The sequence below is a fragment of the Epinephelus fuscoguttatus genome, linkage group LG7 (genome assembly GCF_011397635.1).
Source record: "Epinephelus fuscoguttatus linkage group LG7, E.fuscoguttatus.final_Chr_v1".
In the NCBI taxonomy this organism is placed as follows: domain Eukaryota; kingdom Metazoa; phylum Chordata; class Actinopteri; order Perciformes; family Serranidae; genus Epinephelus; species Epinephelus fuscoguttatus.
The window spans coordinates 35,894,739-35,917,366 of NC_064758.1; the positions used below are offsets into that span (position 1 = coordinate 35,894,739).

A 22,628-nucleotide genomic window follows, 5' to 3' on the forward strand; every position below is an offset into this window, starting at 1 on the left:
CTCATCCTCAGAGTATGACTTTGGTGCTGATGCTATTTTGTGCTTTTATGTTTCCTCAGACCTGCCAACAATTAATTTATCTTCTCTGTTCTTAGTTGTCGTTGCAAGATGTTGTATTTTTTGCCTTAATGAGTTTGATAGTGGTGCTGAATATAATATTCTTTGAGTATACCAAGCACACTGGCTTCCTAGTTACCTCTGAGAGGAAACAGAAACTGGTTCATTTAGCATTATATGTAATTGGAAAAATTGGAATTAATGACTTCTCTGCCATTTTTACACTCAGCGAAGTCATTGAGTGGGCTAGTTTGGACACTTTGGTTGGCTGGTTCTGGCCCGGAGGCCATATGTTTGACACTCGTATTGTACTCATTCAAGAACGTAGGTTTTGTTCCAACAGTGAGGGGGCACATATGAAACAGGGGGTTTGGGGGTCCTCTGCAAGAACATCTTAATCGTCAAACACTTAATTTCCTGCTCTCTGGGCAGTTTTCATGCTCCAATTTGTGTATTTTCTGCAGCGTCTTATGTTGTAAATGTCTTTAATTTTGTCAAAACAAAATCCCTCTGCTACTTTTATGTTTTATTTGGAGGGACAAATTCATATTTTAAGTACTGAAGGGGAAGTTTTCCCTACACCCTTCCAAAATCTATACCTATGCACCTTTATTCACATATTCCTTGACTGTAGTCAGGTCTGCTCATTTAGGCAACGCCCAGACCAGTTATGCAGAACCTACTTTTGCTATTTAGTCCATTTTATGTCACCCAAGTGTGGACATATACATATATGTGTAAATATATGTTATCATAAAAAAATCTCTGGAGTCTGAAAGTGTTTGGGCCCACAGTATGCTTTGAGCACCATCCTCACAGAAATAAACCCTTCTGTCCGTCTCGCCAATATATTCTCCACATCTTGCCAAGACTGGCTGCGTGTGCTCTATGCCCAGCAGATTTGCCTAAATCTGGCACACATCTGACCAAATGTAGCACTATTTTCCTGTTTTTAATTTTACAAAACAGCCATTTTCTGACATTCCTCCTGCGCCATCTCCTCCATATGTGACATGCATCATCTCTGGACTTCCATGACTTAAAAAAAAGAGGAAAAGAAAAACCCAGCATACATCATTCGACACATTTTTACTGTTCTGACCATCCAGACTGTATGATGAATCTACAGATATGCTAGCTGCTCTGTGACACTGTACTTAGACACAGTGTTGCTTTGAGCTAAACCCTAACGTCAGTCATGCCCCTGTGAGGAAGAAAGCTGAGGCTCTGTCTTCATCTGTGCAGTGTTGCCTCTGATACAAACACTGCCTGACACTATTCACAGCAAATTAAAATAATAATTTCTTGTGATCACGTGATTCACATCCTGTCCTGCAGCTTTGAAACAACTACAGAGATGCTGAAGATAAGAAGATAAATCTCACTCACTAAAATTACACTAACCACTCAGACTGTTGCACACATTTTTATGTTTAATCCATATATGAGTACAGCCAGGTATGTAGATTGAGGCCACACCCATTCTCACCTGCCTGGGTGGGCGTGTTGATGTCTGTGATTGACTGCAGCTTGCACTGACAGGAAGACAGTGAGGACCACACCACCATCCAACCACACTGAGGTGACATCTAAGGTACGTTTACATGCTGTTAAAATGTGCTGCAGCTGTGCAGTTAATTATCTATGTAGCAGTCTTGGTGTTAGCTGAGTACATTTCCCCGGTGAATATTTGTTTTGTGGCTCACATGCTGAGGTGCAGGACAAAGATGCATGTTCATGTTGTGCTTAAAGTAAGAATGAGACTGTAGCTGGGAAGCTAACATGAGCTGTTGTTCTGAGTTTGTGGCTCTTGTGTTGTGAAGAATGACATTTCTGCATTATGCTGCTTTGCTTGGCTGATGCAAAATAAGTTCTTCGTCTATGGATAGATAACGGACTCTGTTGGACTGATGCAAAACTACAGTGTTGTGAAATAAAAACATGTTAAAGTCCCCCTCTAACATATTTTAAAGTATGTAAAAAATACTGTGCTATGATAAATATTTCGTTTACATGGACTTCCCACATCATAAGTTAAAAAAAAACAAGTTGCTGGAAGCAGATCTGTTCATTCTCCCCAGGCCCTTAGGACATGTGCCAGGCTTTGGAGGATAATTTTTGGACTACCAAGTCCGTCATGTGATACACTGAGATGGCTAAAGAGACGTCTGTAAATCAGTGGATACATTTTTTTGAACGTCACAACCCCTGCAAAATGACTCATATGATCTGTTTGGTCCGATTACATTTGAAAAATCTACAAAAAGCCATTCAATTAAATCATATCATCTCCATTCAAGCTAGGAGAGCACTGAACTGGAAGTAGCCGGCTTGGCTGATGAAGGTCTCTACAGCGCCTGCTCTATTGGCCCCACAGTGCAGAAGCAGTGCTGACCATGCAAGTCATTTTATACGCAGGAGTTGAACTTTTTTGGCTTCATGCACCACTAAGGGAAAAAAAAAAACCCGTCACTATGCTAATGCTAACTCTGCTCTCTGTACTGACAAGTCCACTCTGTGCTGGAGGTTTCAGGTTTCTTTGCCGGTATTTTGTCAAAGTTTGTTCCTCCCTTTCATACGACTTTCTGTATTAGACAGCAGTTAGTGTTTGTATTAGTGACGCACCTGATCTTGTTTGTCCGCTGTGTGTTTGAATCTCAGATTTTAGTGAAGCGCACAGACATTACAGCCTTCAGTAGAGGAATGTGAAAACACCTCTCTATAGTGACAAACTTTGCACAGATACAAGTCAGTATAGTCAAGGTCCGACATTTTAGGGGACATAAACAGAAAAAAAAACACATTCTGAGTGGAGGGGGACTTTAAATATAAGTTTCTCCCTTTTGGTTTATTTTTTTTAAAGAACAACATGGGACACATGATTCACAGAGCAGACATGTTGCTGTAGCAGACAAAAAAATGTGTAATTTAATTTTAGTTGGACTTTGACATTCAGCTCAGTGGAGGGCATGGTCTGTTATAGCTGCCAATGTCTTAGATGTTGATTTTTGGTTGAATTTAGGTTGTAATATAATGTAGGGTGACTAAAATTCAATGCCAGGACGTCCAGTGCCAACGTCAATTTGATGTAGAATACGGATGATGGTGATATTTTATTGGTTTTAAGTTGTGTTGTTAAGTAACTTTAGTCCAACATCTTCCAACATGTCATGCCAGTGTTATCTTGATGTTGTCGTAACATAAGGAGAACAAAACCTAACGTCTGCAAAATGTTATAAAGTTAACATCCACACAACGTAAAATTCTAACGTCATTAGACATTTAAAATATCGTCAACCTGATTTTCATTCCAACCACATCTTAAGTGCTGTATCGTAGGCAACTGGACTTGCTTGAGTTTCTTGAATATGTTCCATCTCTCATCCAAGAGGCTTCTTCAGTTCCGATGTACTGGTGCAGAGTCGCTGGTTTTAACCCGTGTGTGGGTGTAAACCGCGCAACTCCGCCTGCGACTCATGTTAGAACTAAAGATCTTGGATGAGAGGTGAAACGTCTTCAAGAAACTTAAGCAAGTCCAGTTGCCTACAATACAGCACTTTAGATTACCACCCAGCCAACATTTGTATGTGGGGCCCATGTGGGTCGTAAATGGGCTGAAAAATGGGCCCTATTTGGAAATGTCCACGGGTTCCATAATGGCCCCATGCCAGTTGCCCACATGGGTGGGTTTACCCAAATTGGCCCCATGTGGGTTACGCAAGCACTACCTGGGTACCAAGAGGGTATGGGGTGAAATGGGGCATCTTATCTGGGGCCAACTTGGGTAAACCCACCAATGTGAGCAATGATATAGGGTCAATTTGAAACCTGTGGACAGTCCCATTGGAGGCCCATTTTTCAGCCTATTTAATACCCACATGGGCCCCACATACAAGTACTGGCTGGGCATGACCTGGATGACTCAAAATCTTCACCATTCCAACCAAAATTTAACGTCTGTCTGATGTCTTTCTGACGTTATATTGACGTCTTGTGCCAGCAGGGCCTCTACTTTAAAGTTTAAGTTCGGGAATATTTACCCTGCTCTTTTACTTTCCTCTTCATGAATGTTTCTTCTTCTCTGTGAAAGTATTCAGAGCATATTCTTTGACTGACTGTACTACTGTATGTATCTGCAGAGACAGGACAGAAGTTTATCAGACTCCTCATGGCAGAAGTTTTGCAGACTTTTGCGGGTAATTTACATTTCTTTGAGGAGATCCAGCCATGAACCCAACTGTTCTCAGCATGAAATCCAATTTGCACCACATTTCATACGCGGATAACTTGGTGCTTCTTTGCACGCTGCATGTATTTTTCTTTGTAAGTTCAGGGCATCCTGACCAGAAACAACTGCTTTGTTTCCTGATTCAAACGAACCTCATGATATTATTAATACAATCCAGCTCAAATGTTCCAGCTCTGGATATCCAGCATAATTACCTGCTCCTTTTAGTCTTAAGAAAGTGATTGCACCAGCGAACATGTTTTCTCAGCATGTCTGTCAAAACTATTTTGGGTATTTTAACAGCAGCCAGCAAACATGTCAATGATTTCTGTGACCTGCTTTTAATGCCACCAATTCATCCACCAGCTCCACCTTCACCACAACACTTCCTGAGTGAAGGATTTAAAGAAGCATAGGCACCTGTGAGGGAACAATCATTTAATTCACAGTTGCAACAGTGTCAGTGTAATTATATCTGTGCTGATTTGACAACAGAGCCGACGAGTTGGAGATAGAGAGGGTAATGAGAGAGAAGAAAGGGGAAAGGTGTAGGTGTGGAGGAAAAGAAAGGAGAGAGACGAGGGGAGGAAGACATGCGTGGGAGTCCTGTGGCAGGTGTTTGAAGACGCTGAAAGCAGATGATGAGAGGAGGCTGTCACATTTCCCAACGAGGTTTCCCGGCCTTCCTCCCTTCCTTCCTTCCCCTTCCCTGTCTCACTGAGTGTGTCCACACCTCCCCACCCATTCCTCTCTCCCCTCTATCCCCCTGCCTCCGCCTGCGGTGTTCAGCCAGAGTGACGCCTCAGCACTGCAGTGTAATCTCTGGCCCTAGAGCTGCCTCACATGAGCCAACCAATTGGACGTAGCGCTCAGAGCAAGACAGAGAAATGGCCCTCCCTGGCTGATTTTTCTGCTAAACAAAGCCCCCATTACCGTCAGCCACAGAGAGCCCCCCACCTCTGCCTGTGGCACTCAGTGTGCTCGTTACAAACTACCGGCGAATACCTGCAGGTGCAGATTTGCCAGGTGTTGCCCTGACCATGCAGCACAGACCAGAAGGCTACTTACACTGAGAAGAGGGCCATATGTGGCGAGGGAACTGGAGCGTCATCGATCATTAATATCTGGTTTCCTTACTGAGTCTCATGCATCATATTGTCAATTAAAACAACGTAAAGTAAAAGTTAATGAATTAAAGTTCCTTCTTTACTTTTTGGAACAGTTTATGCAGCAAACGAAGACTGTAAATGTTTGAGAGCTCTAAAAGTGAGTAAGTGGACCTTTGAGTCTAGATTATTTTGCTGCATATAAAAAAAGATTTCTACTTATTCCTCTGAAGTATCTTTCTATTTCTGAGTCGGTGGACACACAGGAGACTGCTAATGATTATTATTGATCGAGCTGCCAACTATTTCTTCAATTAATCATTTGATCTCTAAAACACCGGAGACCAGGGAAAAATGTCCGTCACAACACTAAATTTAATTTAACATAGGAATGAATGAAAATGAGAAGCTGAGACTGATGAGCGTTTGGTACTTCACTGTAAAGAGTACTCAAAAAAGCAATCGATTATCAAATAGGTGCTGATTCATTTTTAGAGCTGTGACATTAACGATAAGTTGTCAACTAAATTAATCAACTGATTTAATGATTAATCTGAGTGATATTTTGTGACAAAAAAACTCTTAAAAGTTTCTAATTTTAGCGGGAAAACTAAATATCATTGGGTTGTAGATAAAACGAGACATTTGAGGACATCATCTTTGGCTTTAGGGAACACTGATCAATATTTTTCACCATTTTCTGACATTTTATAGTTTAAACAACTAATTGATCAGTCAAGAAAGTAATCTACTGATTAATCAACAATGAAAATAATAATTTCTCTGTCGATTGCAAACTTGATCATATCACAGTTGCAGCTGTACAGGACACTTCTTGTTGGGTGCAGGAACGAATGAAAGTTTGGTTCACAACAGCCGCAAACTGTAGAGGTATGACAGTCAATTAACCGATGAGTCGATAGACAGAAAATAAATCAACAACTATTAAAGATGGATGAATTGTTTAAGTAGTTTTTTTAAACTAAATTGCTAAAAAAAAAAATCTGATGTAACGTGTTGATTTTTTTCCCACAGTCAATCCATGAATCATCTAGTCTATAAAACGTCGGAAAGTTTTCAGAGCCCACTGTGACGTCCTCTTCAAGGTTCTGTACGCAACATTCACAGCATTAATGCAGCAAACCAGTATTTGCTACTGTATGTGATGATATGGAGGAGTGATGGTGTCCTGAGCAAAAAAAGAAGTCATGCTGCCTCTGCGTTTGTTGTCATCCGAGCTATTTTGTGGTTTGTTGTGGTAGACAGTGTCACTATACGTGCATGTTAGTGCATGTGTGTATCCCACTAGCTAGCCCATCCCTGCTGGTTTGCACTGCGCTCATACAGCAGTTACTGCTATTATAGGGATGCCATCATTGTGGACCCATTCTCCTGTTCCCCCCTGGTTAACACTGTTAGTTCTGTCAGCACTGTTGCAGTTGTTAAGTGCTGTTTATGAATTTAACTGTAGACTGTATAAATCATGGATGAGCCACAAGCCGGTGACGATTATATATTAGGTTAAGTTAACTAACAGTTGTTAAATAACTGTTAACTGTTGTTAACATTACTGTTAGCTAAGAGCACACAGCTTAAACAATCTTAATTTAATAAGTTTACCTGAAAACAGTCCATCAGCCTGAAATATATCAAACAGCGGTAAATCATCCCCTCAAGTTTTAAATAAAATATATATATATATATATATAATAACAATCTCTGGGTCCATGATTTAGGGCTAACTAACTTACTAGCTTACTCCTTCTTTTGTCAGGTGCAGCTGGTTGCTAGGTAACAGGATTGCCCAACAGGTTGGAGTGAGAGCAGCTGGTGATGCAACCAGGAAATCCTCCGCAGACCAGATCGTCCCATTTCGGAGACTGTTCAGTTTGGCTGATGGGGTCTTCAAAGGACATGGCCGACATAGACTGCAATGGCCGCGTCCTTCAAAAGCTGCAGCCCCTGAATTTAGACACATCTACAGACTGTAGCAACGCCTTGCAGACAGCTCTACCCTTAATGTGTAACTCTGAGCCTTGATAAATTGTAAATGGGGGAGTTATAAAAGAAAGTCACCCCCTGTACAGTTGTCATGAATGTTGAAATTAGCCATGGAGACCATCACAGTTTTTGTACTAGGCTGTAAACATAATATCTGCTGTAGCGTTGGGCATTTTAACATAGTGGTCTTTGGGGATTGACTTGGTTTTGGAGCCAGCCTCAAGTGGCCATTCAGTGAACTGCGGATTTTGACACTTCCGCATTGGCTTCATTATTCAGCCTCGGAGGCTGCCATGCGGATTTAACGCTGTTAGCTGCTAGCTCAGCCACATTCATGAGAACCCTGAACAACTGATATGCTTTGACTTTCACTTACAGCCCCTTTAATGTTTGTTTTTTTTCCGATCAACAGCCCAGACGCCAAAGGTATTTGGTTTATGATGATATTCGACACAGAAAATTTCTCACATTAGAGATGCTGGAACCAGAGAGTGGACGACTTAAATGATTAATCGATTATCAAAAATACTGTAGTTTCCAATTAACTTTCTGTCAATTGACTTATCAGTTCATTGACTCTTTGTTTCAGCTCCAAAATCTGATGGTTCTCGTCAGTATTTGCTGTTTCCTCGTCTTTTATTATAGTTAGTTGATTCACTTTGGATTTTGATTTGTTCGTCAGACAATATAACACATTTTAAGACATCACTTTGGGCTTTGGGAAACAAGGGATGGAGATTTTTTACTGTTCTCTGGTGTTTTTCAAAGTCTTTAGCTGGGCGATATAAAGAAAATCAACGATCACCATGTTGTCGATCAAATACCATGATTTTGATATTGTGACAATATTGTAAAGGTGCTCTGACAAAATATTTACACAATGGGATTTTTGATAAATAATCACCAGTAATGTGGATGTAAAGCTTAAGTGGGTAAAGGGAGATAAAAGAAGAGCTACAACAGTCCAAAAACGACATTCCTTTGCTGTAATGCAGCCTTTAACAGCAGGAAAACACAACACTTATCCAATATCTAAGACGATATCTAGTCTCATATCACGATATCAATATAACATCATACATTGCCCTGCCCTATAACAGACTATTAAACACTATTAACAAATTAATGACCAAGAAAATACCCAGTGATTGTGCCCCTGGATGACTGGAGGAATGAACGTATCACCTGTTGACTTGGATCTAATCTCAACAATTAAATGTCTTTAAAGGAAACGTACTGACTCGATCACATCAGGCAAAATTTAACAAACAAAAATTACATATAATTTAGTTTCTTTTTAAACATAATAAAGACTCAAACTCCTTCAAACAATAAAAATAATGTTCCCTGTTTCCGCTCAGGGCAAACAAGGAATTCAATTGTAATCCTCATTAAAAATGTATTTTTTAGGAACACATTGAGCCCTACAGTGTCGCAAATCAACAACCGGTAGGCTTTTTAATTTTCTAGGAACATGCACTGGATTTACATGTGTGTTCATTATTAATAACACTGGAGCTTGTCTCAACAAACCCAGCCAGCCAGCCAGCCAGCAGTGGCCTCTCTGCCGAAGCTGCTCAGGTTTTTGATAAACCACCTGGGAGTTCATGTGGAGCAAAAACCTCACCCTCTGTGTGACACAAATAACAGCAGTGTGTGTGTGTGTGTGTGAGGGAGAGAGAGAGGGGGGAGAGGAGACTGCTATTGTGTGAGAATGTGAATTAGGTCAAATGTTTGCTTGCAACAACGATTAACCATGCCCCTGTGAGGAAGAAAGCTGAGGCTCTGTCTTTATCTGTGCAGCGCTGCCTCTGATACAAACACCGCCTGACATTATTCACAGCAAATTATGGGAATCATTTCTTGTGATCACATGATTTCACATCCTTTCCAGCAGCTGTGGAACAACAATACTGGAAGTTAAAACAAGGGGCGAACCATCACCATCATCATCATGGTTTTACACTGTGCATATAGTCTGTAAAATCCTCCTTGTGTGTGTGTGTGTGTGTGTGTGTGTGTGGAGGCTGTGTGTATGTGGCTCATGATGGCACCCACTCAAGCAGGCATCAATCACACGCTGGGTGACGGTTCTGCTGCCCGGCTCGCCGCGCCTCTGGGCTCTGACACCTCAAACTGCAGTGATGCTGGTGACAACAGGTTACAAACCCAAAGAGGATGCACAGGGAACACATGCAGGGTGTGAATGGGGAGGAGGGGGAAATGCCCGTGCAGGTGGAGGCTACAGAGAAAATGAAAAATTCCAGGTTGATGCAGTGTGCTTTTATCATTGTTTCATTAAGCCTGTAGCAGCAGATCTCTCCCCTCTCTCCTCCCTTTTTCTTCTCCTCTAATCATCAAAGCGTTTCCGATTCATTTCCAGATCAAAGTGAGGATGGCAAAGGATGTTGTGTCCCTGAGGTCAGCTGGCAACTTACACGACAAAGCCCCACACCCCCTATTTATGAGTAAGGGAGGGTGAGGAGGAGGAGGAGGGAGGATGAGGAGGGGGGGCTGCAAATGTTAACGGAAGGTCTAACGTTAATTATCTTTATGCTTCACAGTCGGCACACAGAAACCCGATTGGAGGCTTCCTGCGCCTTCCTCCCGTCAAATCACAATGAAGTTCTCTGATGAATGCGTTAATTTGGGGGCTTTAAATCACAAAAGGCAATGCAGTAGCGGCTGAGGTGGGTGCACACGTGTCTGTGTGTTAAATGTATGACCAGAGGAGATGGAGAGGAAAAAAGGCAGGGCGAGCACAAAGAGAGAGAGAACAGGCAGAGCGGGTGCGTTATGTTCCCTGGATGGATAAAGGGATGCTGAGCTGCGTGTGTGCGGCTTATCGAGCTCGATCTATAGGCACATATGAATGACCCCCCCACCGCCTCCATCCCCTCCTCCCTCCAGCCTGTCACATAGCCACGGGCACAGAGCATTGCGCTATAGCATCCCCCCTGTACTCACTCAGCTCAGAGATTTTGGGAGGCGCAGCGTCAACCCTGGTCGCTTCCTTCAGTTTCCCCTCGGACCAGGCGCTCCCCGCGAGCATAATCAATCACAGGCGATAACTTGGCTTTCTCGGGCTTCACAAAACACGAATGCAGCATATTGCATGTGACATCCCTTTTGAGCGCCCGCTGACCCGCTTGTGCGCCCTGTCCGCGCGCCTCTGCTCCCCAGCCGGAAGGGAGGCTGGGAAGTGTTTAACCTGTCTGCTGCTGATGCTGATGCTGCTGTTGCTGCTGTATCTCCAGTATGATCTCCAGGTTTTCTCCTCCACGGTCCCTCAAGCCCCTTCCATCTGTACTCGCATCCCCTCGGCTCAGCTACTGTGCTTCCATGTGACACAGGCAGAGCTGGAGACCCCCCAATTTTGAGTTTGTCTTTTGATTCTAGCGTCATCCCTCGGATGGATGAGGAAGTGCGGGTGTGGATGTGTGTGCGTGCGTGTCTGTGTGTGTGAGTAATGAATGGGATGAGTTTAGGAAGGTTTCTCAGTCCCTACTAAAGGTGCACGAGACTCTGGTTAATTTCAGAGACAGATAAGACACCATGTAGAGTCTGTAAACTACAATTTTCATCCTCAGAGTCGAATTTAAGTCTTATTTTGCACAAGGAATTTAAATAACCTGTTGAAATTGGTGTGTGTTTTGCAGCCTCACTCTCCTGTAAATATCCTTTTCTAAAAAACATACTGTCAAAATATGAAATCAGCATGTTAGCCATACAAACACTGAGTCTGTTTGACTTAAAACCCCTTAAAACCTGCAGGAAGGAGCCAAAGAAAGCAGCAACACAACAGATCAAACAGTTGTCTGCAGCCTTCATTGATCTCTATAAATATGGGAGAGTATAGTGGAATTACACTGGATCAATATAAACTTCACATGACCCCTATAAGAGCCACTAATAACCCAGAGTAACCCCTCATAATGTCTCCTTTTTCCCACTTTAATGGAAGTAAATGTACAAAGTTAAACTAATATCAGTGTGTCTGACAGGTTGTCTCAATTATCTGCGACATATTTGAGTCTAAATATTATAAAAAATATAAAAGTAGGCCACTAATGTCTCGCTTTAACCTTGCCACTCTCTCACACCTTTGAAGCTACTACACCTCCACCGCTCTCTACCACCACCTACTGTTGTATTCAGAGCATTGCAGGAGAGCAACCGCCTATCAGGGTGCAGGAGACGGTGTTGCTGTATGAGGGTCGATCCGTGCCACACTGAGGGAGAAACTGAGGGAGAAACAGGATTTATATGGGAGAGGTGTTTTTAATACAGACTGTCCTGTCAAGATAAATTACAGCATCAGTCGTTTCAGCAAAACAGGAAGTACAGACAGAAGGAAGGTTACAGAGAGAGGAGGTCTGGTCAACGAAACAAAAGACCGCTGTTTGTTTTCTGTTTCCTAATGACAGTCAATATTTGTCTCTTTTAACCACCATCCTTCCCCGACCTTAACCACCAGTGATGCTTTTTTTTCTGATGAATTCATTGATCATTTAGTTTACTGACAAAGAAAATATAGACAAAGCACATCACAAGTTCCAGGAAACCATAGTGAGGGCTTCAAATAGCTTGTTCTGCTCAACCAACAGTCTAAAACTCAAACATATTCACTTACAATTATATATATGTGTAGTTACCAACAGCAACACATTCTCACTCCGATCTCGTCACATATCGACGTTTGGTCAGTGACTTTCTGCATCCAGATACGTCGTGCAAGGTACCCTTAGTGCGTTGGTAGTTGACGTTCTGGGACACCGTGTCAAGTTCTGCCTGTTGCATGCATTGTCTTCTTTCAAAATACATGTCAGTTTTCACAGGAAATTTAACATTTACATACAGTCTCTTTCAAAATAAAGGCACTACATTGATACAGCAGTTTTTTTCCTTTAACAACAAAAACACGCAGTTTGGCTTTATAAGCTCACAGAACGTAAACACTGCTCTTCGTTGGACCCATCGATCTACCCTCCTGCCTGCCCCACTCGGACTTTTGCCACCTTATTTTCATTTTTGTCCTGCCATGTCATCGTGCCGATGTTAAAGGACAGCGTTTTTTGTTTATTTATGATGCCACAACTCATTGCCCAAGCACCAAATTTCGACGACTTCGGAGTAAGACTGGGTCGGTCATCATTGCAAAATTTGGTCGTGGTGACACTAACTGTAGCGGGAACTACCACAGAGGTTCTTTTGAGTACTTTGGCAGATTTTTACCAAAGCAATGACATTGCAGTTTTGCAAAATACAGTCACAAGGTGTGTAGCTGAGATCAAAATGATTGCTGAGTTCGAAGATGGATGTGCTCCTATAGCAATGGGGGCCCTGGGCAACATTAGCTTTAACCTGTGTACTGCTGAATCATGGCTGGTGTGCCTGACTGTGGCTCTGAGGTACAGCAGGTTGTCCACTAATCTGAAGATTGGAGGTTTTATCCCCGGCTCCTTCAGTCCGTATGTCAAAGCAAAGTATCCTTGGGCGAGATACTGAACCCCAAATTGTTCCTGGTGGCTGTTCCATCTGTGTGTGAGAGTGTGTGAATGCGTACTGAGAAGCAGGTGGCACCTTGTATGGTAGCCTCGGCCACGAGTGTGTGAATGGGTGAATGTGATATGTAGAGTAAAAGCACTTCGAGTAGTTAAAATACTAGAAAAGTGGTATACAAGTGCAGTGCAGGTCTATTTACCATCTCATCACAAGATGGTCTCTTGTTTTTTTTATGTAGGCTATATAGACACTTTTTTAAATGTACATATTTAAATCTTGTGTTTACCTTCTTCAGCTTGTTGTCATTGTTTCAGCCGTATGTTTATTTAGAGCAACAACAACAACAAAAATCTACAGTCAGTTTCCCTTTTTTCTGAATCTGATACAAAAGAAAAAATCAGGAAATCCTCAAATTTCAAGAAGCTGGAACCAGAGAATGTTTGACAATTTTGCTTGAAAGAAAAAAAGATTATCAAAAAAGTTAGAGAATAATTTTCTGTTGATCGACTACTTGAGTTAAGTTTAGTTATGTTGGTTTTGTTTTCAACTCAGACATCTTTCACGGGAAGTTATTGAATCATAAGTTTAGCAGATTTAGGGAAATCAAAAAACGTTTCAGTTTGTGCATTTAAAACATGAGTGAAAACACTGGGAAAAAAATCAAAGTCAAAGGTTTTTCCACTTGGCTGACGTGACAAACTACAGTGGAAGCAGACTCACTAAGTAAATCAGGACGTACATTAAGAACGTTGCTATTGATCACACCTCTGTGTCACTCCTGCTTAGTCGTTTTTAGTGCAATTACTTTGAATTATTTATTGTTTACTTTCTTTGTCTGGATGTGTTTATGTCTTTGTGCCGCTGCAACACCAAAGTTTCCCCTCAAAGACTCTTATTATGTTTAGCTTTGTGACTTATGTGTCCCTCCAGCTTCTACTGAAGAGTTGGAAAACAATCAAATGTAAAGTCGGTGTACTACCACAGCACTATTGTTTAATTTTTTATATTTTATATTCTTATTTATTATTTTTGTATTCTATATCTTGTGTTTTTAGGAGATTTTCTTGGACATTCAAATAAAAAATGTCGCTTAATTTGTATGGAAGTCTGAATAATATCAAAACAGCTCCTGGATTTTCATTTTAAACTCCCTCCCAGCATCCAGAGGCTGACTTTGTCCTTCAGGGTTTCCCCCTGTCCTGCTGATGGCGGCACTAACCGCCCCTCATACAGGCTCCCCTCCCCCTCCTCCGTGGTTCCCACACACAGGGACAGCCTACGTTGTTTTTCTCATGAGGTAAATTGCACTCTGCGTTTCCTCACACATCTGGAGATCATGGACCTGAATCCTCGCAGGGTTTGCGCTTGTGTTTGAGCATTTAAAGAACACCCAGTCACTTCAGTGTTGTCATCCACATCTTCATCATCATTCTCCTCATCATCATTATCAAAGAGGAAGAAGATGGGCTGCTGCTCGGCACGATGCATGCTGATCCTCCTGTGTTGTCTGCAGTTGGTAAGATGTTATTTCCTATGATGCTCACACATAAACACATCTGCTTCTATCTGTTATCTATGGTGATATTTAGAAACTTCACCTAATAAAAATCAATGAAAAGAAGACAAGTAAAAGCAGTTTATTGAATTAAATACATGAAAAAAAGATTTGTTTAATAGAAAAGAAAGTTCATGTGTTGCTGCTTTTAAGTGCGTATATTTTGTATACTCTCTGGTAATATAAAACCTAACATTTAGATTAAAAGCTACAATATTTATGTACTTAAATTCATTTTAAACACATGTTTTTGCTGTTACATTTGTTGACCTTCTGTTCACATCCTCATTATTAATTCAGGTTTCTGCATCAGCTGCAAACTAAAATGAAACATCACAAGTTAGAGGTTGTTCCAGCCTCTTAAATGTGGATTTTCGCAGGTTTTTCCTGGTGCTCTGCTCAAATAGATTAAATATATTTTGAGTTTGGAGCTGCTGTTTTGAAACTAAAGCAATTTTAAGATGTCACCTTGAGCTCTGGGAGATTATGACAAGCATGTGTCACCACTTTGTGATATTTTATACAACAAACAATTGTTAGATTAGTGGATACTGAGTCTTAATAAACATATATATTTGGTGAGCAATGTTAATAGTAAGCTTGTTTTAGTTAGAGGTGCTTAAAACAGCAGTGCCCACCCACCCCTACACTCACCACAATGACGGGCTGCACCCACTTTGTCCTCCTCCTCCTCTGTGTTTCCCACCCTGCCCCCCTTCATGACTGATGGAGCCTCAAAGGACATAACACTAATAACAGGTCTGTCTTTGTCCCCGACGGCTCAGTCGCCTTGACAACTTGTGAGAATCAAAACTACGACCTTGTGGGATGCAGGGGGGAAGAGATCACAGTGTAACGAGCCGAGGCAGCACAGCCTCACCTGTAACTGTCTGTTATAAGTCATCATGTCTCTGACGTCTGTCTCCTGACTCTGTCCAGATAACTGCTCTGGAGAGGCAGGTGTTTGACTTCCTCGGCTACCAGTGGGCTCCCATCATGGTCAACTTCTTCCACATCATCGTGGTCATCCTCGGCCTGTTTGGTGTCATACAGTACAGATCACGCTACGTTGTCATGGTGAGGGAACTGCTAATTTTATCTTTATTTGTTAAAAAGTGAGTGTTATGTGAAGACTGATGTCGCTCTTATATGTGAGTCCATTAAATATGAAGCTGCTGCAGCTGTTAACTTAGCTTAACTTCAAGACTGGACACAGGGAAACAGATAGTCAAGGGGTCGGCAACCTTTACAATTAAGAGAGCCATTTTTGACCCAAAAACAAAATCTGTCTGGAGCCAGAAAACATATTTGAGCCTTATAATGAAGGTAACTAGATTAACCTGTCAACACTAACGAGTATAAAGTGAGCTATTTTTGATTATTTGATATTTTAACTTTGCAGCCTTGTTGTTGAAAGCAAACAAATCTGTCTTTATTTTCCTCTGAGACTTTTCCTTTTGTGGATTTAGACCCCATAGCTAGCCCAGGCAGGGAGACTCAAGATGAGCCACCACTACTGAGGTTTGGCAAAACATAGATGAAAAGGCATCAGGCCGTACAGGTATGGTGCACATTTTAGTTGACGAAATCTTAGTACATTTTCTTATTCTGTGTATGGGACAGCAGGGTGAGCAAAGTACTCCAGACGTCACTCTCTCCAGCGACGCTTTCCAGCTCCACCTCTGGGATCTCAGGGTGTTCCCAGGCTATATGAGATATAACACCCCCACAATAATAATTAATGAAATATAAAGTGTTAAAAAGTAACTGTGTTAATTTCCATAGCGGTAATTTTATGTCAGAGCCACAGGGAGACAGATAGTTGATAGTGAAATGGTAGCACACTCTGCCTGATGAAATCTGAGAAGATCACAGATGAACACGTTTTATTGTTGGGAGCAGACTTCAGGAAATTACTGTTGCTGGCCAAAAATAGTCTGATGCATGGCCTCCCCACCTCACCCCTGGCAAACCTACAGTTTTAATCTTTGGCTTCTGAATGGATTAAACCACAGGTGCTCAAAGTTTGATGACTGAGGGCCACACAGGAAAAGTGCAGTTGAGAGTTGTCCACCAGAATCACTAACTTTAGCTAACAGCACCTGCATCAATACCAATATGTAATTCCTTGTCATGTAACCAGTAGCTTTCTATAATTTGTCACCCCTGACCTGACAGATGCTTGTCAGGTGGCCGCACTTTGATGCAGTCTTCATGAGAAAAACATGAGAAAGCAAAGAAAAAAATCATGAAGACATAAAGAGAAACAACTGCTGTGACATGCTGAGTAAACTAACGTGTTATTGATCAGATATTTGAGATGTGTTTGTGTGCATGAGGGCAGTGCACGTTACTGAGGGCTGATGTGAGGGTCAGGGCCCTGAGCTGCACTACGACCACACTGACGGACTGTGACTTTTATTCATGCGCTGTAACAGTGTTTCTGTCTCCTCAGTACCTGCTGTGGACGCTGTTGTGGGTCGGCTGGAATGTCTTTGTCAGCTGTCTGTACTTGGATCTGGGCGGCCTCTCAAAAGTAAGTCTATGGTCACATAAGTGTCAGATAATTAGAGACCCACGCAGCTTCAGCTCCTAAACACAGTGTTCAGCTTGTCTCATGTGTCAGGACCTGCCGTCACATGAGCGGCACTCAGCTCACAGTTTGTTTCTCTTCTCAGTCACAGAATATTTACAGTGACGCTGTTTATGTCTCCCTACAGTCTGTATTCAGAAACGCTGAACTGGCTTTTTTTGGACTTTAATAATGATGGTAACAATATTTAGACAAAATTTATCAGTGTTAGAATTAAATTATTATAATGATGTATAATAATAGTAGTAAAAATGGTGGCAGTTGTTTCCGTGTTAGAGGGTGTATGCAGGTCCTTAAAATGTCTTCAATATAAATAGTCTTACATTTGAATTTGTGAGGTCTTAATTGCCACAAAGATTTTATTTTCATGTATTCATCTTTTAACGTATTTTTGTCAAATTATTTGGGCTCTTCTGCATCATACTCCAGATTTGTGATGATTCAAATCTTTAAACCTGCCACTGAACCTCATATTGTCTTTTTACGTTACGCTTATGACAAATGCAGATTAATCTAACTCACTTTAATGACTTTATTCCTACATTAATCCCACCTCTGCACAGGACTACATATATACTACTCACCTGCAATGCTTGAATAAGAAAAAGATGATTGTCCAAAAATCAGTGTTGATTTTTTTTTGATTAAAATCATCTTTAAAGGGTCTTAAAAAGCATTGAATGTATGTGTCTGATACCTGTAGACACCCTGTGTTAGCAGTGGTTAAGGCAGGAGTTAAAATAATGAACTGATTATATGATTAATCAACATTAATTTCTCATTCATCAAGTAAAAAAATGCAAAACATTTGTAACATATAGAGTTTTTTAATCATTAAGTTGTAATTTTTAACCTTGAGGAAATAGTTTTAAGACATCTCTGGGGTCTGATGATTGAGTCAACATTATTTGTTGACATTTTGAACAAATGAATTAAATAATGAAGTTATACTTTAGTATTGTTTCTGCTGTCTTTCACTTTGGTCCATCAGCGACCTGTGACTGTTTATTCTACATTCTAGATTCTACTTTGTATATTCTGTGCGTTACTTTGCACTTTACTGCTTGTTGCACTTCGACGCCAATATGTGAACAGCTTGGGATTTATATAAACAAGCCCATACCTTGTTTATATAATAATAACAGTGTAAAATCATTTTTTCTATACATATAATAAAATTTGGAATAAAATGCAATTTCACAATCGAAATATTTCTTTCTTCTAAATGAAAAACAACCAGTCTTTATCCCAGCCCTCCTAATTATGTCCGTGTATACATTTTAAAATGTTTACACTGTTTTCTGTATTCTCTGTATTAAGTATTCACTTTTTAAAAATATGTTTGTTGCTCTGCCCTTAATATATGAAGAATACTTTGTTGTTTTAACTTGTCACTGTTATTTTTTTTTCTGTTTCTTGTAATCTGTTTTATTGCTTTTTCTGTACAGCTCATTGTTTTTCATTGTTCTGTGGTTTTTCAAGCCAAAAACTATAAATAAATTGAAACAAAATGAAAAATGGATAGCTTAATTGATCAAGAAAATAAGCGTTAGTTGTGGCTTCAGACAGGAAGCGAGGCACATACTGAAAAGGGTTGGGAACCACCAGAGGATCTACAACACAATATTATCACAATACTTAAGTCACGATACAATTTTATTGCAGTTTTCAATATGTCGCGATATGCTGAGTAGTGCAATACAATACGTTGCGATTTATTACTTTTTTTCAACTGTAAATTGTGTCCCTGAAGAAAAACTTTGTCAACATCTGTTTTATCTAATAAGATTAAGTTTTCGGTCTGTTCATCTCACTTCAGCCATGTTTTTTGCAGCAGCAAAATGTATCTAGTGGACTGAAAAAGCAATTGATTATATTATTCTGGTAGGCTACCTAAAGTTTAATTTATATTTGTCATATTAATCATTTACATGATAAAAATCTATACTTGGCACTGTGTGACGATGCCATATTGCCACACAATAATATCGTGATAATATGTTGTATCAATTTTTCCCCCACCTCTAATACTGAACCACATCATGTTCACACCACACCTGATCCTCACATCACATTTCTCTGCCGTCTTTTTTTTTTAGCAGTATTTTACACTCTCTCCTGCACACAGTCTGATAAAGCAGAAATACTGTTAAGAACCTGAGAGCTGAAGAGTCTCCTGTGTTGTCCCTGCAGGACAGTGACATCCTCTCCCTGGGAGTGTCCTCACATCACTCATGGTGGAAGGACAACGGGCCGGGCTGTGACAGCGAGGGCCTTCCCTCAGCTGGGTGGCAGAACCAAAAGAACCCAGAGCTGACCACCGTGCTGAGCTGCTGGCTGGAGTACCAGTACATTGAAGTCCTGCACTGCATCGTCCAGCTGCTCCTATCAGTGAGTCTCTGTCACACGTTAATAAGAAACTCATTCATCACATTAATTTGTTGTTTTAGTGACATCAAACGAGAGAAAATGGCGACACAAGAGGCTTTTAAAACTTCAATTGAAAAGCTTATTAGACCTTTAATATTGTTTTACTGTCAATAAGTATGCGTCTGCACACACAGGAATGGACTGTTGCCTAGCAACAGCAACTCTAAATTGGAAAACAGGCCTGGAACATTTAAAAATGGCACCACGTTTTCACACTGATGTATAGTCGTAGTTAGTGTGTTGCTGAGCTCCTCAGCCATGACTCTAATTTCTGTTATTACGGATAAATTTAATTTATTGAGATTCTGTATCTTCGAGTTTGTGACAGTAAGTGACTCAAATCAAAGCTGAAGTGGCATCAGTCTGCTGGATTACCCCAACGTGCATATTGGCTCAGCCTCTTCGTTTGTTTAGTCACAGTTTCCTCAATTTAATACAACTTAATTATCCCTGTAAGAGCAACTGTGCAGCAGCTTGCCACCCAGACCAACAAAATACGCTGTTAATCACAAAACTAAAAACATTCAAGAGCTGTGAGCTTAAAAGCAATATGTGGAATTGATCATAAATAACTGTTGATATTCAAACAACAATCTAAAAACATCTAAAATCGTTACGTTAGCGATTACGTTCATTTTTATACACTGGGGTCAATTATTCTAGTTAACATTTGAAAAACATTGTATGATACGAACCTCAGGGTTGGCTTCCTCCCACAGTCCAAAGACATGCAGGTTAACTGGTGACTCTAAATCGTCCGTAGGTGTGAATGTGAGTGTAAATGGTTGTCTGTCTCTATGTGTCAGCCCTGTGATAGTCTGGTGACCTGTCCAGGGTGTACCCACCTCTCACGTGTCAAGTGTCAAGCTGGGATAGGCTCCCCCTGTGACCCCTAACAGGAGAAGCGGGTACAGAAAATGAATGAATGAATGAGTTTAAGTCATGCCAGTTTTATTTATAAAACCCAATATCACCAGTTTGCCTCAAGGGTGTGTACAGTCTGTACAGCATACAACACCTTCTGTCCTTTTTTCAACTCTTACCTCGGATAAGACACTTTGAAGGGGGAATAATGGAAGAAAGTTGCCTGATATCAGACATAACTGTCATCTCTTTACACTCCCCTTCCATTTGTCATCAGTCAACCTAAACTCAGTAAGACAAGATAATATAAGATAATCCTTTATTTGTCCCACAGCAGGGAAATTTGCACCATTACAGCAGCAGAGGGACAGAGTGCAAACAGAAGCATCAGTAGAAAAAAATAAAGTAAACTATTTACATTATTACACTTATCAGTAGAGTGGGTGGATTCAAAGGTCTGGACCCAGAAAGAGCAACTTAGGAGGATCCCTCTCTCAGGACGACAGACTTGTAACAGATGTCGTGTGTCCAGAGTAGATGAACATAACCATAACCATAACCATAACCATTTACTTGCTTTCAGACTAATCACATGAAAAGCATGGCATTGTTTTCTTTGAGTAAGCACAAATTTCCTGTGATATCAACCAGATGTTGTGACTTCATTATAGATAACTACACCAACTGTCAGGACATAAATTATTTTTTAAAATCAAGGTACTTTTCATTTTGATAAATGTAGGTCTGATTTTTCTCTCACTGCACATGTGAGACTGCTGATCTGCAGACACAACAGGCCTTTTGCAGAGCAGACATTTTGACTTGTCATGTGAGGAAATTATTAATTATTTTATTATTTGCTCCTGTGCTTTTCCTACTGTGATATGTCAAAATGTCTTCTGTAAAACATTTATTTCTAATAACATATAATATATGTATTTGTTGTTGTTTTATATCCTTTTTCCCTGATAGACTTGTTTTTTGTGTATTTGTCTTTAACTTTTTGGTAATTTTACTTAATGCTGTGTCTCATTCTTGCCAGACACTGCTGCTAGTCATTTGTTTTCATAGACTTTTTTTTTTATCATTTTATCCTGGTTGTTTTCATATATTACTTCTAGCACGTATGAATGTGAATTCAGGGCATTTGTGTAACGGGGCTTAATGCTCAGTCAGTTTTTCCTGAATAAAAAAAAAATCACGATGATGATTTAATGTTAACACTGTCAAGTGAATGTTTGTTAGGTATGCTTTGTGTTGATTGTGCTTTGAAGACATAAAAGAAAGAATTGTAAAAAAAACAAACAAAACAAAAACAAACATGGTTCACGTTTGTACATGTTTGTGTTAACTCCTGTAGCTCCCGGGATTTGTTTATGCCTGCTACGTCGTCAGCACTTTCTCAGAAGAGGAAGACAGCTGTAAGTATGCGTCTGATCAATGAGACACACTATAGATATCTTTTTGAATATAATTTATTTTACACACATTTTCCATTTAAAAGACATTTTTAGTGTTTTACACAACTTTTGCCATCCCATTTTGTTTTAACACTGAGGTTGATTTGCTTTGTATCATTTATTTATGTTGTTCTTTCCCATTTTAATTCAGTTAATTTCATGGGTGAATTTCATCATCCATCCAAACCCTCTCACTTGATCTTCTAGTGTGACGACCTGCAGGTAGGTTTAGTGGCATGATTGCCATTGTCTCTTATTTTCCACCCACCCTGTCTCTGTTAGCATCCACTTTATTTGTTCAACACCTCAAACACAATGTCTTCTTTCTACATTTTGCTTAGATTATAAATAACCACAAAACTAAAGTGGCCGAGGAGAGCTGGGGATGAACCGGAGTAGAAAGGGCGTCGGCTTTGAAGACTGTCACTGTGAAACTGCTTCGGCCTGTTTGTCAATAAAAATACCTGTCACAGATGATGAACCTCACAGCGCACTGTCACCCTGTATAAAACGTGCAGGCCTTTTTATGATGTTTTTTTTTCCGGGGGCCTCAAACACTGTAAATCTATTTAAATCTACCTCTGTGTGTGAGAGTGTGCATGTGTGTGTGTGAAAGAGCTAGAAATCACTAGATATGAAGCACTCAAAAGAAAAGTGTGATTCAAAAGATGTAAATAAGTCACAGTTTCTTTCACATGTTTTGTAAAATGTATAAATTATTAATAATGTGTAATTTCAGTTAGAAAAATGTCACCATCCCAACCTGTGTAGTGTACGATATATTTCAGTGAAATAAACCACCTTCACACAACAGCTTGTTTTGCAGTGT

General features: G+C 40.4%; 2 protein-coding genes across 4 annotated transcripts in view; one reads left to right on the forward strand and one right to left on the reverse strand.

Moving 5' to 3' along the window:
- The window catches only part of si:dkey-70p6.1 (uncharacterized protein LOC570575 homolog), a 28,711-nt gene extending 17,961 nt beyond the window's left edge, over nucleotides 1-10,750 (reverse strand). For both annotated transcript variants that reach the window (XM_049581212.1, XM_049581211.1), the window contains exon 1: nucleotides 10,360-10,750. The gene's annotated coding sequence lies outside the window, so the exon portion shown is untranslated. The remainder of the gene's footprint in view (nucleotides 1-10,359) is intronic.
- Nucleotides 10,751-14,157: 3,407 nt separating this feature from the next.
- On the forward strand, nucleotides 14,158-22,594 carry nkain5 (sodium/potassium transporting ATPase interacting 5). Of its 2 annotated transcripts, XM_049581222.1 has the most exons (7): nucleotides 14,158-14,413; nucleotides 15,392-15,529; nucleotides 16,908-16,988; nucleotides 19,239-19,436; nucleotides 21,700-21,760; nucleotides 21,951-22,021; nucleotides 22,141-22,594. In XM_049581222.1, exons 1-6 carry the CDS (start codon nucleotides 14,360-14,362, stop codon nucleotides 22,004-22,006), a joined length of 588 nt encoding a protein of 195 aa, XP_049437179.1. In that variant the 5' UTR covers nucleotides 14,158-14,359; the 3' UTR covers nucleotides 22,007-22,021; nucleotides 22,141-22,594. The 2 variants fall into 2 exon arrangements, with proteins under 2 accessions (XP_049437179.1, XP_049437180.1); XM_049581223.1 differs by lacking the exon at nucleotides 21,951-22,021.
- Nucleotides 22,595-22,628: the final 34 nt, after the last annotated feature.

Coding starts and splice junctions, on each gene's coding strand:
- nkain5 (XM_049581222.1), top strand. CDS start 14,360: ATGGGCTGCTGCTCGGCACGATGCATGCTGATCCTCCTGTGTTGTCTG. Junction 14,414..15,391: donor TCCTGTGTTGTCTGCAGTTG/GTAAGATGTTAT, acceptor GACTCTGTCCAG/ATAACTGCTCTGGAGAGGCA. Junction 21,761..21,950: donor CTCAGAAGAGGAAGACAGCT/GTAAGTATGCGT, acceptor ATTTTAATTCAG/TTAATTTCATGGGTGAATTT.